The sequence below is a fragment of the Calliphora vicina genome, chromosome 4 (assembly GCF_958450345.1).
Source record: "Calliphora vicina chromosome 4, idCalVici1.1, whole genome shotgun sequence".
NCBI lineage: Eukaryota > Metazoa > Arthropoda > Insecta > Diptera > Calliphoridae > Calliphora > Calliphora vicina.
The window spans coordinates 105,977,202-105,997,293 of record NC_088783.1 but is presented as its reverse complement, the minus strand read 5'-3'; the positions used below and the strand labels follow the sequence as shown (position 1 = coordinate 105,997,293).

Genomic DNA, 20,092 nt, shown 5'->3' with positions numbered 1-20,092 from the left:
AACGATAAAATGGTTTATTCTTTTCCATTTTGGCAAAAAAAAAAAAGATTTTTACAAATGTTTTTTTTTTAAGAAACCTGAACAGGAGATTGATAAGTTAAGATTATTTAAATGTCAAAAAGGACCTTTTTTGAAAAGACATTCATTCATACAATACAATAAATAAGAATAAAAGGGTTAAGTGGAATATTTCTCTTTAGAATTTTAAGCTATTTTTAAAGGTGTTAAATTTAAAATTAATTGAAAAATTTATAGAATTTTAAGAGAATTATTAAATTCCTTTTGTTTTATTTCATTACAGAACAAACCTCACGTGGCAATAATGAATATCCAGGATCTCAAACTAATAACAATAATGTAGAGGAAAATTCACCTAGTAAATCTAGTTCAACATCAACGAGCAGCCAAAATAATTCCTTAACCTCAAATGCAAATACCCCCAATACAAATAATCCAGCAAATCAACCTTCAACCCCCACCAGACCCACACTGTCACCAGCTGAACATGCTGCCGCCGCATTGGCCCATCATGCCGCAGCAGCGGCTGCTGCACATCATGCTCACTCACACAGTCATCCTCATGCCCATCCCATGGCTGCACATCATGCGGCAGCTGCTGCTGCAGCAGCTCATCATCATGCCACCCATCAACATCCCTCAGCCCATCATGAAGCCTTCCTAAATGGCTCGGCCAGTGTAGCAGCAAATGGCCTGCTTGGCCATCATCCGGCTACGGGGCCCGATGGGGTACTGCTGGGTCCGGCAGGCGGCAGTAAAAAGAAAAATAAACGTCGTCATGGTCGTACAATTTTTACGAGCAATCAATTGGAGGAGTTGGAAAAAGCATTTAAAGATGCCCACTATCCGGATGTCAGTGCCAGGGAATTGCTGTCAATGAAAACGGGTTTGGCCGAAGATCGCATACAGGTAGGTGGTAAATTTTAACAAGTTGAATTTATTGCCTGGCTATAATAGGAAAAGGCTAGGATATATTGCAGCTCACAAAGTTTTAAAATGTTGTTTATAGTTGTAGCAATTGATAGGAAGACAATATATTTTTGTGCTCGTTTGTTTTTTGTTTAGGAAATTACTTTCATTTGATATTCTATTACACTGCACTGGCACACTTTATGGTAATAAATAGAGAGTTATAGGTTTTTAGAGATTGCAGTGGCTATAAAATAGCAGGCATATAAAAAGTATAGATTTGGAAAATTAAAATTTTAAAATTTAATACAAAGCAAAGCAGAAGCTTTATAAACAGAAAGGTAGAATGATTAACAGATAATTATGTTGAAGCAAAATTTCAAGTTATTTTCAACTATACAAAAACCAAGTTCAAATTCTCAACAATTCCAGTTCTACTTCCGAAAAAAAAAAAAAAAAAATCTAGTTCTGTCCCAGTTCAGTTCTAGTTCTGTTCTAGTTCAGTTCTAGTTCTGTTCTAGTTCAGTTCTAGTTCAGTTCTAGTTCTGTTCTAGTTCAGTTCTAGTTCAGTTCTAGTACAGTTCTAGTTCAGTTCTAGTTCTAGTTCAGTTCTAGTTCAGTTCTAGTTCAGTTCTAGTTCAGTTCTAGTTCAGTTCTAGTTCAGTTCTAGTTCTAGTTCAGTTCTAGTTCAGTTCTAGTTCAGTTCTAGTTCAGTTCTAGTTCAGTTCTAGTTCAGTTCTAGTTCAGTTCTAGTTCAGTTCTAGTTCAGTTCTAGTTCTAGTTCAGTTCTAGTTCAGTTCTAGTTCAGTTCTAGTTCAGTTCTAGTTCAGTTCTAGTTCAGTTCTAGTTCTAGTTCAGTTCTAGTTCAGTTCTAGTTCAGTTCTAGTTCAGTTCTAGTTCAGTTCTAGTTCAGTTCTAGTTCAGTTCTAGTTCAGTTCTAGTTCAGTTCTAGTTCAGTTCTAGTTCAGTTCTAGTTCAGTTCTAGTTCAGTTCTAGTTCAGTTCTAGTTCAGTTCTAGTTCAGTTCTAGTTCAGTTCTAGTTCAGTTCTAGTTCAGTTCTAGTTCAGTTCTAGTTCAGTTCTGTTCTAGATCAGTTCTAGTTTTTTTTTCTTTTTATTTCAAATTTTTACTTTAAACTATTTTATAATCAGGATGAAATTGCAGCTTTATGAAGACTTTTGGGTATAAATTTCCATACTTAAGACAAATGTGAAATTAGCTTAAATTTCCAGTTCAATGAAATTCATTTAATTCAATATATTTCTTTTGGATGTTTTTTCAATTCTACATAAGTTTTGTGATTTGATGCTGGGTAGATTTATGAAACTTTGTTTCGTTTGTAAAACTGTTTACTTTTTATTTCCAAATGTCTTAAAATAAGGGTGAATTTGCTAATTTAAGCATAAAAAGGACATTGCTAAAGGTAAAATTTAGCAAAAATACGTTAGTAACAAAAATTCTTAAACTGATTTTGTTTAAATAAATTTAATACTTAAGGAATTGATTTAAATTGAAGGTCAAAGTTCATATTTAAAGACATTAATACATAAAATTTCTTTGGACTAGTAGTTTCATTTAATTTTTTTCATAAAAGTTATTCATAAATGCAGGTCATGGTTCTGAAAACAACATTATTCTTCATATTTTTCTGTTATCTGGAGCATAGCTAATAATTTCATAAAAACTATTTGTGTATGAAAGTATTTTCATAAAAATTATGAAAATATGAAGATCATAGTTCTAAAAATAATAACGATGTAGAAAACATTAGCATCACTGCAGTAGATAGCCGCAATTAATTGAGATTTTTGACATCACTGTCATATTTTTCTATTAAGAACCGTTAGAGCTGGAGCAGTGTTGCCAAATATTACTTTTTAGAAGCTAAAGTTTTATTATGTTGCAGTGAGGCATTAGTACTAGGTTCGAAATTATAATTATTTTAAATATTATACAAATTATGTTAAAAGAGTTTTGTTTCTCAAAGGGTTAGTTTCGTAAACACGTGTTAATGTATTACAAATTTCAGAAATATAACATTAACAACAACACGCTTGAAAATAATACCTTTAATCTTTAATAAAGAGTTTTTTTAATTAAATCCCACACGTTTTTTTACTTGAAATTCCATAATCAAATTATATAATACCAAAAAAAAAAAAAAGAAAACGTTGAATAACTCTTGCAACTCTTACAAGCCCTCTTATAGCCGACAATTGCAACAGCCATTATGACATTACTAACATCATACCCCAATTAAATCAATGACACATTTGACAACTGCAGTTATGGCGGTTGCATAACAAGTTCAATACAAGTACTTTAAAAATTAGCAACGCCTTCGTCTATACTACAGAATAATAATAAAAAAACAAAAAAAACTGCATTAATAAACATGTGTATGTGTAAATGAACCCTAGGGTTTTTTGCCCTGGCAGAGATGAAACAAACAAAAAAAATTAAAATTCAATTAACTACCAACAATTGCCAATATAGAGCAATAACAACGACAATAACAACAAACTTGTACATAAATACTACATCTGCATACGTACCGACAGACAGACAGACATTTCGTACATAAATCAAACACTTCAATTAAAATTCTATATTGAAAAATGACATAAAAGGATAAAATGTATGGCAGCATACAGCAACGTCGACGACAGCTACAACAACAAAAAAACCCCTTCAAAAATACAATTTTACTTACATACACATGTAAAGTTAATAAAAGCAAATAAATTTTTGAGTTGGTATAAAATGTCGAAGTACTTTTTAGTTCCCCCCCTGAACATTCACTCATTCATGGCAGTAGTACCCTGTCATACTCAAACAATTACACCCGTAAAAATATAGTAGATGCCTGAGCAAAAAAATGTATATTCAGCCATTAATTTGTAAATAAAAGGTTTGAGTGTTGATTTTTAACAAGTTTTTCTTCCCTTTTTATTTTTTTTTTTGCGTAAAAATTTCAAGGATAAATGAGTATAGAAAAAGAGCTTCTTGTTTTGTTGTTGTTGTATGGTTATTGAAAGTCAAAAAAACAAACATGGCTGTCTTTTAGCAAACAAAACAAACCAGAAAATAAACATACACACACACAAATATCAAGCAACAACACAAACCTTCATACAAAAGTAAAAACAAAGGGAAAGGCAAAAAAGCGCCTGTGCAAGTTCAAGTTAAGAGAAAATTTTTGTTATTTTCATTAAACTTATCCAACAAATTAATGAATTTATTATAAATATTCTATTTAACACTTTAAATTTAATATTATTTACACAAATTTTGTTATTTCTTTAAGTTTAGTGCAAGAAATTAATGAATTGTTTTAATTTGGTTACTTTTGTAGGTGAAGTTGTCATTGTGATGTTTTATTAATAGGTTGACAACTAAACAAAGCCAAAACAAAGTAATTGTGTTATAACAAATTAAATATGAATAAAACTAACAATCATTTTAATTAATTAGTTTAAAATTCTATAACTTGTTAAGAAATTAAAGGTTTTTAATTTGCAATTTTTGAATTTTATTAAAATTATAAAGAAATTAATACTTTAGAAAAACTATTACAAAAATATAGCTGAATATTAATAAATAATATTTGAAATCTTGTAAATATGTACATTGAAACTTGGTTATAAGGAACTACACAGAGAATTCAGATTCGTGATGGCAACCGAATTAGTTGCCAATCGAATGATTCGGTTGTACACATAGAATTTTTCGATTCTATCAACAGAAAGACAGTTGACAAAGAAGAATTTCGATTATAGCAACCAAACTTTTGTTACCCCTTTTAAAATTCTATAGCCACAACTGTAAAATTCGGTCACTAAGGTAGAATCGTTCGATTGGCAACAAATTCGGTTGCTATCACGAATCTGTTTTCTCTGTGTAGTACAGAAGTTTTGAAGGTTATTTTCATTTAATGAACTACATCATGGCTCCAAGAATACATTTTCATCAAATTTTACTTATTTAGCAATTAAGTAAAGTATATGTCAGAAATAGACGAACAAATAAAATAGAATTTCGATATTTAATAAGAATATAAACAGAACCATAACGAACAATAGTTTCTTGAAATTCAAAATCATTAACATTGCTATTTGACAACCATTCAAATTGAAAAATGTTGTATTAGGGTCAATGCCAAGTCCCACTGAGTCCACAGCCTTTAACCTAAATTTATTATAAATGTTAAACAATTGTAAAATAAAAGCTTGCAGCTTCAATTGGTCAATGGACGTGATTGAAAAAACTTTAAATAAATTCTGATTCGATCTTTTTAAACTTTAGGTCAAGGTGAAGTTAAGCTACAATAAGCCAGAATTAGCCCTCTGAATACAAACAAATTGTCATAGAGAAATACACATAGAAAAAAACTAAAACAAAAAAGTTACTCAATATAATCAAATGTACGAGTGTTGTTTTTGTTTTCATGTAGTTTTTTTTACTAATATATTTTCACCACTTAGGTTTTTGACAACTGAGTTAGGTCTATGACAGCAGAGTTTCCAATGTATGTAAATTTATCTATCAGCCCAATTATGAATATAAAATTCGCCGGGAGTTTTTTCTTTGAATTTGAATAGGAAAAATGGTAAAAGGGAAAAAACTCCCGTGGAATTTTTGTTATAATATTTAAAATCACCAAGTTTTATTTTAATTATTTAACGAAAAATATTGAAAATGTCAAAAAAATGTATCCATTTGAGCTAATTTTTTTTAAAAAAATGTCAAATTTTAAAGATACTTTTTCTTCAACCAGTATTTACCCCCTGCCTATACTTGACAAATATTTATCATAACAATTACTGACGTTTGTTGTCAAGACAAAGTTGTCTGAGCAAAAGCACTAATAATTTTGTCATAACAAAGCAATAATACTAATAAATGGGGACTATACCTGATAATTTTTTATCTTGACAACCATTTTGACGTTTATCATGATAAAAATTTATCAGGTATAGACAGGGGGTTATAAAACATTTTTGGCGATTTTAAACTAAACTCTATTTAAAATCTATGCCATCTGCTGATATTAAGCTACATTGGTTGAAAATTGATTACGTAAGTGTAAAATCTTGCAAATTCTTACACAATGATCTAATTATCAAGTAAATATAATGTTTTTTAAGATTATTTTTAAACTTTTTGATAAAATATTATAAATAATGAGATATTTTTCAATGTTTAGACAAAAATCGACCTATTTAAATTTAGTGCCATTTGTTCAGATAAAGCTACATTGACCTTGTAAGTGAACTTGATGTTTTAATGAATTTTTATTTTAAAATTAAAAAAAACTGTTGCCAAATGGCATTTGTTTTTAACAAAATTTTCTTGAAACTTAATAAAATATTTACTATTTTTTAAAAAAATAATATCATTTAACAAAAACTATTTGAAAATCAATAAAACAATAGTTTTGTTAAAAATTTATGGAAATGTATCAAAGTATTCCATTCTTGTTTAATTTTTTATAGTTGGCAATACTTTTGTTTATTATTGATAATAACACAATGTAGCCAACTGCGTTTAACTTAATATCAGTTATGACGCCGGCAGGACAATGGAACTAATTTGTTTTTATTTATATTAATCTTAAACAAAGGGAACACAATATTATAACATTTCACAGTAAAGATGTTCATGTTTTCCATTTTTTTAAACGTTTTTTTATGGAAATTACATCTTAAATTAATAAGTACACCAAAATAACAACTGCCTTATAATATTTATTATAAGCCACAACTGGCTTATGATTTGCAGTCTCCCCTTGAGATTGATTTCTCTGAGATTGCATTTTTAACGTTTGCTAAAATTTAAGTCTTAGATTTTATGTTAGGTGGAAACGGCATTTATAATTGAGGAGCCGCAGAACGAATGGTACTATTTCGAATTTTTTTACAAATTAATTTTTTGGTATTTTTATAATATTAGGGTTGAAATCTTCTAGAAAAAATCAATTTCCCAAAATTTTTAAATTTTCAAAAAAGTACCTTTTGTTCTGCGGCTCCTCAATTGGTTCATATTTAATTCAAAATGAATATTTAAAATAATTTTTATTATAGAAATGTTTAAATTTGTTATTAGTTTTTCAATATTTACTGAAATACTACAAACCTGAATTTTGTTTAGATGAATTTTCATACTATTTTCTTTAAAAAAAAGTAAAAATATGGCAAAACCTATTTTTAATTTTATAATAAAAATCAATCGCCCAACTATGTATAAAAATTCCTCGGGAGTTTTTTCCCTTTTCCCATTTTTCCTATTCAAATTCATTGGGAAAAAACTCCCGGGTAATTTTTTATTCATAATTGGGCTGAATAATTAAAAATTATGTAAATTTAACAATTTATCTTAAAAAACATCAGAAAATATTTAATATTTCTGATAAAAATTGGCAACACTTTTTTTTAAATTTTTAGAGGTAAAAGTTGTAAGATCAATAAGATTTATTACAAATTAGGAATTATTTGTATCTAAAGCAGCGAAATGCAATGAGCTCTCAAATGAGCTCTCTTGTTTTTATTTTCACATGTACGCAAGCACACACATTGTATAAAAACAGTCAGTCTCGCATGAGCATTGATAGAAGCAGGTTGTGTTACGCTTTTATGTTTGTTTATTTCATTATTTCAGCTAGTTGTTTTTGTTTTTGCCAGAGAATAATTCTCAACTCATACAACTACAATATCTAAAAACTGTAGTGGTGTGAGTTTGCATTTCGCTGATCTAAAGAAACAATATTCAGTAAAAAACAAGACTAAATCCATAATTTTAATAGAAACCATAAAAAATGGCCAATACTTTTTGCTTTACTTAAAAAATTAAAATATTTTTATAAAATAATTTCTAAAAATCAAGTTTTAACAATAAAATATTTAAAAAGTTTAAATAATAAAATATTTAATAATTGGCAACACTTAAGTTTAATAGAAAATTAAATTATTTTTTTTTTGATTTTTTTTTAGTTTTTTATTAAAATATTATAAATTTTAAGTTATATTTGAATAATTGAAATCTATTCTAAATCTATCTAGTTTTTCTAATTAAATTATTTACAAAATTTAAATAAATATAAGTGTTGCCAATAAAATATTTAATAATTGGCAACACTTAAGTTTAATAGAAAATTAAATAATATTTTTTAATTTTTTATTCAAATTTTATGAATTTTAAGTTATATTTGAATAATTGAAATCTATTTGTTAAAAGTCCAACCATAAATTGTCTAAAAATCTAGTTTTTCTAATTAAATTATTTAAAAAGTTTAAATAAATATAAGTGTTGCCAATTAAATATTTAAGAATTGGTAACACTTAAGAATATAGAAAATTAAATAATTTTGTTCTAATTTTTATTAAAATTTTATAGATTTTAAGTTATATTTGAATAATTAAAATCTATTTGTTAAAACTCCAACCATAAATTGCCTAAAAATCTAGTTTTTCTAATTAAATTATTTACAAAGTTTAAATAAATATAAGTGTTGCCAATAAAAATATTTAATAATTGGCAACACTTAAGTGTAATGGAAAATAAAATAATTTTTGTAATTTTCTATTAAAATTTTATAAATTTTAAGTTATATTTGAATAATTAAAATCAATTTGTTTAAAATCACATTTATTTTATAAAGTTCAATGTGAAACTAGCAATTTTTTATTAGCAAGTGAAACGAACGAAAGTTTTCTTTTGGCTGGTTTAAAAATGTAATTAATTGTTAATTAATATCATAATTTTATTGTAGTTTTATATAATTTATAGGAATTAATTAAACAAATCATTTCTTTTTTAAGGTTCAGTGTGAAATTAACAAACCCTAGTAACAAGTTTAACAAATGCGCTCTTGAAAACTAAATAAACAAATTAAACAAAGATTTGTTTTTAACACACTTAAATAAATTCAAATTTAATAATAAATTACTAGTTTTTTAATAATTTTAATGAATTTAAGTATTAATAAAAGTCACGTTACTTTAAGTATCATGACTTTAGTAAGATTCAATGTGAAACTAACAAAACCAAGTAGCGAGTGAAACAGTTAATCTTTTAAAAAGTAAACACAAATAAAAGTTTCGTTAAGCTTTTTACATTCTATTAAAAGCTTTTAATTAAATCAATTATCATTTTATTTTATTTTTTTTATAAATAAATTAATACTTGCAAAAAGTATAGATTTTTTATTTGTGTTAATGCCCTACAATGGTTAATTGGCTTTTATTTCAGTCTTATTAAAGCAATTTTTTTCAGTTTTGTTTAGTATATTGAGTTGTATTGTATTTAGCAGGTTGTTTTTCATATATTTAGGGTGTTTTTATTTATTAAAAATCATAAATTTCAAGTATTTCAATAATACTTAAACAACTGTTCACAAACATATTAGAAAGCACTAGGAAATGCAATTTTTGTTTTAAAATGCATTTAAATCTTAATATTTCCTTTGATCAGGAAGTTTTCAAAAGATTTTTTTTATAACAAATTGAAAAATACCCTCAAGATTTAAGTTTTGTTAAGATTTCCTTAATAATTTCAAAAGAATTTTAAACATAAAATGAGCAATTGGAAATTTAAAAGCAATATTTGGAAATAAAAAAAAGTTGAAAAAGTACCCTTTTTATATGTCTTTTGAAAGATTTCTTTTAAAGATGAAATAAGCAATTTTAATTTTAGGGAAATATTTTTTAAATATTTGTAAAACCCTTTTATATAATATGTTTTTTAAAACTGTAAAATTTTCAAGATTTCCTTTTTTATTTTTGAAACATTTTCAGTCTGTCATTTGCATAATGTAATTTTTGCTTAAAAACATAACAGGATAATAACATAATTGTAATTATAATTGTTGCTTTGCTTTACTTTACTTTTTTCTTCTTATATTTTAAATCCTTTTTTTATTTTATTTTTTGCGCCATGCTACCATTAATTATTTACTCTGGTATTTGCATTAATTTGTATAATGAGCTGTTAATTTTTCTATGCAGTTTCTTTTTTTCAAACAATAATATCAACAAAAAAATAAACGTACAAAATTGCATAATTATGTAATTAACATTTAAAACAAAGTGTGAACAATAAAAAAAAAAAGAAATGTTAAATAAAAATGTGTAATAGCTTAAAGGTTATAATAAAATTATGAAGTCAAGTGTAAAGATTTTATTAAATAGAAAAACTGAAATATTTACATTTTAAAACACTTGTTAGAAAATTTGTTCAGCATTTTAAAAACACATTTATCATAAAATTTAAAATTTTCAAAAACAAACCAAGGGTTTGCCTAAAAACTGCATTAGAGTGTAAAGCTTACAAGCAACATTTTAAACTGTTATATTTTTGTTTATGTAAACAGAGGGTGTTAAGTGTTGTTAACTCTAGTGGAAATAATTTAGTTTCCTTTTTTTCGGTGTAGTTTTTGTTAACTAAAAAAAACCATAAATGCAAATATTATCACCCTCAAACATCCTGTCTGACAAACTTTCTCATCTTCACACTCAAACAACAATTATTGCCATATCTAGTTGTTAATAGTCTGTGTTTTTTGTTGTTGTGTTTATTTGAGAAAATCTCTAGAGTATTTGTTTTGTCTATTTTGTAAACACGCGTTTACACTTGAAATTGTGGGAAATGTTTGTTGTTAAAGTTTTTATTCTAACAGATTAAGTTGTCCCTGGGGATTGTTGGGCTATTGTTGTAAGTAGTAGTTGTCTAAATAGAATTGCAACAAATTGAAAATTGACCGTTTAATGTCATGTTGAAATTATATTTAATGTAATTAGTTTTGGGAATTCTCGAAATAATATCCTTAGATAGTTTTTAAAAGTGGGCGTGTTTGTACAATATATAAATTTGATAGATTAATGTGGGAATTGTTAAGACAAGAGTTTTATAAGGATTGAAACAAGATTTCTAGAAATATTTACAAGATTTTTAAAATCAAATGTTCTTTTCCGGGGGAAAAAAACATTAAAGTTGATATTAAAGTTGTTGGGTTGACAATAATTAACAGAGTTAGACTCTTGTTGTCCCGGAGCCAAGATCAAAAGCCTTCGAAGGCAGTATAACAGTTTCCTTGTGATTATAACCGCTAAACTAGCAACTCTTAGTTAATCAACAATCCCACTTTGTTATTTTTTATGCTGAGCCAAGTCAAAAGCATTTATCTAAAAGTTTTCGTTTTCATTATAACCTTAATTTATTCCTGCGTTAAACTAGCCCTACTTAACCAACAATCTCACTGAGTATAACAGTTTTCCTTGTGATTATAACCTCAATTTAATCCTGCGTTAAACTAGCAACTTGAGCCAAGTCAAAAATCTAAAAGTTTTCATTGTGATTATAACCTCAACTTAATCATGGGTTAAACTAGCAAGCCTTACTTAAACAACATTCTCACTCATTATAACAGTTTTCCTTGGGATTATAACCTCAACTTAATCCTGCGTTAAACTAGCCCTACTTAACCAACAATCTCACTGAGTATAACAGTTTTCCTTGTGATTATAACCGCAAATTAATCCAACGCTAAACTAGCAACTCTTATTTAACAAACAATCCCACTTTGTTATTTTCTCGGCTGAGCCAAGTCAAAAGCATCTGTCTTAAAGTTTTCTTTGCGATTAAACCCTCAACTTAATCCTGCGTTAAACTAGCAGAACTTACTTAACCAAAAATCTCACTACCATAGTCAAGATATAAAGCTTTCACAGATTAGTCAAAAGCTTCCGTATAACAGTTTTCCTTGTGATTATAACCTTAACTTAATCCTGCGTTAAACTAGCAACTCTTGTTTAACCAACAATCCCACTTTGTTATTTCCTCTTCTGAGCCAAGTCAACAGCATCTGTCTAAAAGTTTACTTTGTGATTATAACCTCAACTTAATCCTGCTTTAAACCAACAAGCCCTACTTAACCAACAATCTCTCTCAGTATAACAGTTTTCCTTGTAATTATAACTGCAATTTAATCCTACGCAACTCTTACTTAACCAACAATCCCGGCTGAACCAAGTCAAAATCATCTGTCTTAAAGTTTTCTTTGTGATTATAACCTTAAATTAATCCTGGGTTATAAACAACATTCTCACTCATTATAACAGTTTTCCTTGGGATTATAACCTCAACTTAATCCTGCGTTAAACTAGCCCTACTTAACCAACAATCTCACTGAGTATAACAGTTTTCCTTGTGATTATAACCGCAAATTAATCCAACGCTAAACTAGCAACTCTTATTTAACCAACAATCCCACTTTGTTATTTTCTCGGCTGAACCAAGTCAAAAGCATCTGTCAACTTAATCCTGCGTTAAACTAGCAGAACTTACTTAACCAAAAATCTCACTCCCATAGTCAAGGTATAAAACTTTCGCAGATTAGTCAAAAGCTTCTGTATAACAGTTTTCCTTGTGATTATAACCTTAACTTAATCCTGCGTTAAACTAACAACTCTTGTTTAACCAACAATCCCACTTTGTTATTTCCTCTTCTGAGCCAAGTCAACAGCATCTGTCTAAAAGTTTACTTTGTGATTATAACCTCAACTTAATCCTGCTTTAAACCAACAAGCCCTACTTAACCAACAATCTTTCTCAGTATAACAGTTTTCCTTGTGATTATAACTGCAATTTAATCCTACGCAACTCTTACTTAACCAACAATCCCGGCTGAACCAAGTCAAAATCATCTGTCTTAAAGTTTTCTTTGTGATTATAACCTTAACTTAATCCTGCGTTAAACTAGTAAGACCCCTACTTAACCAACAATCTTACTTTGTTATTTTCTCAGCTGTAAACACTACTTCCAGGGAAAAACGTCCAGTTTATACTGCTTTGCTGAATCGGTCCAGAGCCAAGATTCATTTGTCTCACAATTATAATCTGAACTTAACCCTGCGTTAAACTAGCAAGACTTACATAACCTAAACCCCCACTTTGTCATGCTCAAACCCCTCAAAAATGCAGCTAAATACAATACATGTTTATAAATATTTCAATATTTCCGCGGAGACAAAATTCAATTGTAAAGAAAACCTGTTGTCTGTGTCAGAAGCTTTAGTGCAACAGTTTCCTTGTTTTTATGATCTCAACTTAAGCAAGCCTTACCTAACCTAAACTCCCACTTTGTCATGCTCAAATCCCTCAAAAATACTTTAGTACAGCTAAAAACAACACAAGTTTATAAATTGTAATTGAATTTCCAGTTGAAGACTCGTGTAGATCCGGAGCCAAGATTCAATTGTGAAGAAAACCTGTTGTCTGTGTCAGAAGCTTTAGTATAACAGTTTCCTTGTTTTTATGATATCCTATCCCTCAAAAATACCTTTCAATATTTGCGTTATTGAATTTCCAGTTGAAGACTTGTCGCGTTCCGGATTTAAGAGATTCAATTGTAAAGAAAACCTGTTGTCTTTATCGGAAGCTTTAGTATAACAGTTTTTCTTATGCTAAACTATCAAGCCTTACTTTACCTACACTCCCAAGTGGGTATGCCTAAATCCCTCAAAAACAAGTTTATAAATATTTCAATATTTCCGTTATTGAATTTTTCCCCCTCTAACAAAACACAAATAAATCACAAAAACTAAAACAGACTGATATACAAAAATAAATAATGAAAACTTATTCATAAATATTTGCACTAAAAATTTCATAATAAATACACATAATACCCAAAATATTTTTACATTTATTTGCAGGTTTTGTTGTTTTTTTTTTGTATACACATACTATATAACTGAAACATGAGCGTTTTATAATTTAATTAAAATTTTAAGCCGCAATACAAAAATAAAAACCAAAATGACCAAAAACAAAATTTAAAAAAAAAAAAACACAGGATATAAACCGCCACATGCAGGATATATTTACACAAACATATATACAATATTATTATTATTATTATGAAAAGTATATGTATTTTTCAAATGACCTTTTTGTGCCAAAACAATAACGCAAAAAAAAACTGCCAAATATTTTTAACTCAAACATATTTATATACAATACATACAATATATTCAGTGGTATTAAATAAGATAAAGAATTTTTATTTAATTGTAGATCAAATTACAGTTTTTTTTTAAAAAACCTTTATGATAATGACCATGTATATTTCATATAAAATGTTCAATTGCCTTGTCAAATAAAAAAATGGATTTTGTGGTTTGTTTTAAGAGTTAGGTAACCAAATTTGGTGGTGGTTTCCACAACTTTGTAACAGTTACTGTTTGCCACCCGTTGTTGGAAAACGTGTCAAAACGTGGCTTGTCTAATAGATCAAACGGTAGCCACAGAAAATAACAAATAATTAGAAATTATTTCCTTTTTTTCAATATAATTAGATATAAATAGCAAAACAAGGTTTTGTGGGAGTTAGTTAAACAAGATTTTGTAACAAATTTAAGTAATTTCTGTAAAATGTAGGTAAAAATTTAATATAAACAAAGGAAATTGTTTGTTAGTACTAATTTAAGAGTTGTATGAAAAAGTAGGCGCCAAGTTGTCAACAAGTTTCTAATAAATTCTCTAGAAAGTAAATAAAACATCTCTAGTTTCTCTATTAGAGAAATTTGTATATTTTTATGGTTTCTCAATACTTCTTTTTGTTTCTAATTTAAAAACCGAGAGTTTAAAGTAATATTAGTAAAATAATGCAAAAATGTAATGTAAACTAAATTTATAGTTTCTTTATAAGAAATATTTGAAGAATTTGTAAGCTTTTTCTACTTAAAACGATATTTTTTCAATACTTTCTGTACAATGTAGGCAAAAATTTAATATAAACAAAGGAAATTGTTTGTTAGTACTAATTTAAGAGTTGTATTAAAAAGTGTTCGCCAAGTTGTCAACAAGTTTCTAATAAATTCTCTAGAAAGTAAATAAAACATCTCTAGTTTCTCTATTAGAGAGATTTGTATATTTTTTATGGTTTCTCAATACTTCCTTTTGTTTCTAAACCGAGAGTTTGAAGTAATATTAGTAAAATAATGCAAAAATGTAATGTAAACAAAATTTATAGTTTCTTTAGATGAAACTTTTTAAGAATTTGTGAACTTTTTCTACTCAAAGCAATATTTGTTCAATACTAGGAAACAGCAGGTCCTATTAAAAACCGAAAGTTTAAAGTAATTTCAATAAAATAATGCTAAACTTTTATACTATTAAATATTCTTAATTAAAATATTATTGGTTTGTTACTTTAGCACTTGCTTAAGAGTTGTATTTAAAAGGTGTGTGAAGTTGTCAACCAGTTTCTAACAAAATTAGTAGAAAGTATGCAAAGCTTTCTACTAATTAAGAAACTAGTTGACCGCCCCGGCTTCGCCCGGTAGCATTTCCTAATGTTAGTTCTTCAATTTTCTCCAACCCACATACACCTGCCAGTTCTTATTTATTTGCAAATAAAATATTTATATTTGTACTGCATACTTTAGGGAGCTTTTTTATTACAGTTGACTGGACTCAAAAAAAAAAATTCCGAATTTTACCCGAAAAAAAATCAGCCAAATCGCTCCAGCCGTTCTCACGTGATGCCATTACATACATGGACCATTTCATTTTTATATATATAGATATTTAAAGAATTTGTTATATTTTTCTTATTAAAACAATATTTTTCCAATACTTTTTTCTGTTTCTTATTTAAAATTATTAAACTTTCTGTAATTTAATTTCTGTAAAATAATGCAAAAATTTAATATTTTTAAACATTCTCAATTAAATTTGAATATAAATGAAACCTCCATTCGTCTCTTTATATGGAAACAATATTTTTCCAATACCTTTTTCTGTTTTTTATTTAAAAACAGAATGTTAAAATTAATTTTTATAAAATAATGCAAAAAATTAATATTTTTAAACATTCCCAATTAAATTTGAATAAACTGAAACCTCCTTTCTTCTTTTAATGAAAAATATTTGAATAATTCTTCTTTTTCTATCTAAAACCATATTTCTTATAGCTTTCTTTTCGTTTCTAATTTAGAAATGGAAATATCAAAATACTACAGCAGAGTTGTATTTAAAGCGTATGTGAAGTTGTCAACGAAGTAAACAAACCCTGTTATCTTTTGTTTTTGTTTTCCTTTTCTAACTGGAACTATATTTTTTAATACTAATTTTAATATATCTAATTTAAAAACAGAAATTCTATAATTTAAATAAAAGATTATAACAATATAATCTAAACAAAGTCACTTTAGATGAAAAATTTAAACAATTTTTATCGCCTTTTTGTCTCTAATTATACCCTTCACCTTCGTGAGAAGGGTATATATAAGTTTGTCATTCCGTTTGTAATTTCCACAATATAATTTCCGATCCTATAAAGTATATATAATCTGGATCCTTATAGATAGCGGAGTCGATTAAGTCCGTCTGTTGAAATAAATTTTCTGAAGACCCCAGATATCTTCGGGATCCAAATCTTCAATAATTCTGTCAGACATGCTTTCGAGAAGTTTCCTATTTAAAATCAGCAAAATCGATCCACAAATGGCTGAGATATAAGGAAAAAACCTGGATAACCTCGATGTTTGACCTATTTTTTTTACCTATATCTGGATTACTAAGTCATTAATATAGACAATATGGATATCTAATGATAGATATTTCAAAAACCTTTGCAACGACGTAAAAAGTAAAAAAATATTTTTTAACCCGAATTTTATTTATTTCACCAAAAAAAAATTTTAAAAAAAATTTTGAAATTTTTTAAAACAAAAAAACCAAAATTTAAAAAATTTTAAAATAACAATTCGAAACATTTTTTGAAAAAAAAAACAATTTTGGAAAAAAAAATTAATTTTGTTTACCTAAAAATTAAAAAAAAATACCTTTGCAACGACGTTAAACGTAAAAAATATGTTTTTAACAAGAATTTTACTTATTTCACCAAAAAAAAAATTTTAAAAATAAATGTTTTTTTTTAAAATCCAGAAAAAAAAATATTTAAAATAACAATCGAAAAATTTGTTCCAAAAAATGATAAAAACAACTTTGGAAAAAAAATTATTTTGTTTACCTAAAAATTAAAAAAAAATTTTAAAATTTAAAAAAAAAAAAATTAAAATAAAAATTTGAAAAAAAAAAATTTTCTAAAAAATTTATATTTTTAAAAATCTTCAATTAAATAGGAATTTAAAACAGAAATCAGAACATTTCAAATCATACAAATTTCAAAAAAAAAATTTTAGTTTATTTAGGCAAATGATTAAAAAATTTAAAGTCTTTTTTAACTAAAACAACATTAATTAATCCCTCTATCCTTTTCTTTTTTTACTTGTAGGTCTGGTTTCAAAATCGTCGTGCTAAATGGCGTAAAACTGAAAAATGCTGGGGTCACAGCACTAAAATGGCTGAGTACGGTCTGTACGGAGCCATGGTTAGACATTCTTTACCTCTGCCTGAAACTATTATTAAATCTGCCAAAGAAGACGAATCGGTAGCTCCCTGGCTATTGGGAATGCATAAAAAATCTCTCGAAGCTGCCGATGTGCTGAAATCGGATGACAGTGATCGTGAAACACCCACCTCGGATGATACGAATACCTCATATTCTGCAGGCAGCACACACAATTCCCCGATCTCTTCATTTTCCATTTCACGACTGCTATTCGACAACAGCAGTCATCATCAGGGCAAACATAAAGGTCAGTCGCATGCTAGTGTGGTGCCCGGAAATCATGATCTCATGACAAATTCTCATCATACGGGCATGCAACATCATCCCTACAATCAGCAGCAGCATTTACATCATCTCCAGCAATTGCATCAGCAACACCAGCAGCAGCAGCAACAACAACAGCAGCAGCAACAGCATCAACACCAATTGATGATGGCTGAGGCCGCAGAGTTGCATAGAAGAAGACAGGAGGAGTATCAAAGGGAGCAACATCAAAGAGATTTAAATTTAAATACACATCAACAGCATCTGCATCCTCAACAGCAGCAGCAGCAACAGCAATCCCAAACCCAGTTAACGCGCTTTACGGATGACAATGATGATGATCTGATGGCTGAGGATGACAACGATGACGATGATTGTGATAAAGAGGAAATCGATATATGTGATGATACCGATGAGGATCCCATTAAGGATATTAAAATGATTAAAAGAGAAGATGTGGAGAATAGATGAAATTTATTTATAGATGTTTTATTGTAAATTTAAAAAGGAAACGAAATTTAGTTTTTTTTTGCTAAAAAAAAAATATTTAAAGAAAAAGCTAAATATGGCAAATTTAAAGACATTGTCTAATATGTCATGTAAAAGTCATAAGGTTTTGACAGTTTTAGATGAAAGGTAAATATCAAGGCTTTGACAGCTTTTAGGTGAAAAGTAACTGTCATTTCTTTGATAAATTTTAAAAAAACCAACACAATTCACCCCAGCACAAGTTAAAGAAAAATCAAAAATTGTTTTAAAAAAATCTCAGTTTTTTTTACACCATAAAATAACAACGAATTTCTTTTTAAACAAATTTTGTAAATAAAAAAATAAAAACTTTTAATAATAATTTTAAAAACTTTGTAAATATATTTCATAAAAATTATTTTATTTAATACTAAGCAGCTAATTGTGATTTTAGTTTATTTTTTAAATATAATTATTATTTCTTAATTAAATAAATATTAACAAAAAAACCCACAATTTTTAACCAGTGCATTTAATTTAATTTAAAGTAATGTAAATGATATTATCTATAAACAAAAAAAAATAATCTCACAACCCCCAAAACTTTTTAAATGTTTATAATTAAAATTATTAAGTATTTTAATACATAAGTTTAAATATAAATAAAAATATAAAAAATAATAAAATAAAATTTACTTTTTAGCTTTAATTAGTAATCTCGTTTAGCATTTAAGTGGTTATATTCGTAAATTTAAAACAAATCTTATATATAATTCTAATATTAAATCTATAAATAAAATATATTATTGTGTAATATAAAAAAACTCTATAAAATTTAGGAAAAAAATAAGCAACAAAACAAAAAAATAAAACAAACCTTATAAATGATCAAAAAATATAGTATATACACTTGTATGGAAAAATCAAAATGAAAGCGTTTTATTTAAAGACTAGCTGACCCGGTGCGCTTCGCCACCCCAATTAGAAGAATGAAATTGTACTATTAAGTCTCAGTTTGTGAATTTAATTGTAAATGTCTAATTTCATATTTCTGGATTCATTATTATAGAAAATGCAAAAGAAAGTTACCACTAAAGTTACATTTTGTGAATTCAAATTCACTCAGAATCATATGTGATTCATTTTAAATTTTTAGGTTTATTATTATAAAATATTCAAAAAGTACCATTGCAATAAACAAATATTTAAATTTGTATAGCGTTTCCTATATTATCAACTAATTTTGTTTCTATAACACTTAATATTTAATAAATTATTACAAAACCGAAAAATCGGTTTCAAAAAAGTACCCATGAGAATAAATCAAATTTTACCATGAAGTAAGCCTTTTAATTTTCACTCACTTGGGACCATATACGTCTAATTTCATATTTCTATGTCCATTATTACAGAAAATTCAAAAAGTACCACTACAATACATATATAAAAAGTATCAAAAAGCAGGCACTTGTGGATTCTCTCTCACTCGGGTCCATATAAGCTTTATTTCATGATTCTAGGTTCATTGGTGAAGAAATTACAAAAAGTACCATTCGAATAAAGAAAAAGTACCAAAAAGTCTATCCCTAGAATTCTCACACACTTAGGACCATATATGCTTAATTTCATGTTTCTAAGTCCATTGTTATAGAAAATTCAAAAAGTACCATTAGAAGAATAAAAAAAGTACCTATAGTTCAGTTCTTACATTTTGGTACCTAAATATTATCCCCTATTCCTAACACTAACTTCACTATGGCCCATAATCATAGTCAAACACTAAAGTCGGTTCTTTTTAAAAACAACTTTAAATTAAAATTCCACTTTATATTATTTCCCAACTATAGTCAAAATTAATGTATGTTTTAAATTGAACCGACTTTAACTGGGTGTCACCTCACATGTAGAAAATGCTGAACAGCTGACATAGAAAATTAAAACAAAATCCAAAAAAGGTAAACAATAAAAGTAACCGGAAAAACTAAAGAAAAAAAGTTTTTTGTGGTGGAAAAATGGAAA

The 20,092-nt window shown here is 27.3% G+C and overlaps 1 protein-coding gene across 1 annotated transcript in view; it reads left to right on the top strand.

Annotated features, from left to right (window-relative positions):
• The window catches only part of Vsx1 (Visual system homeobox 1), a 48,926-nt gene extending 30,820 nt beyond the window's left edge, over positions 1–18,106 (top strand). The window contains exons 2-3 of the mRNA XM_065509708.1: positions 302–927; positions 17,225–18,106. Of these exons, the coding sequence (XP_065365780.1) occupies positions 302–927; positions 17,225–18,076 (1,478 nt within the window). The 3' untranslated portion in view covers positions 18,077–18,106. The remainder of the gene's footprint in view (positions 1–301; positions 928–17,224) is intronic.
• Positions 18,107–20,092: the final 1,986 nt, after the last annotated feature.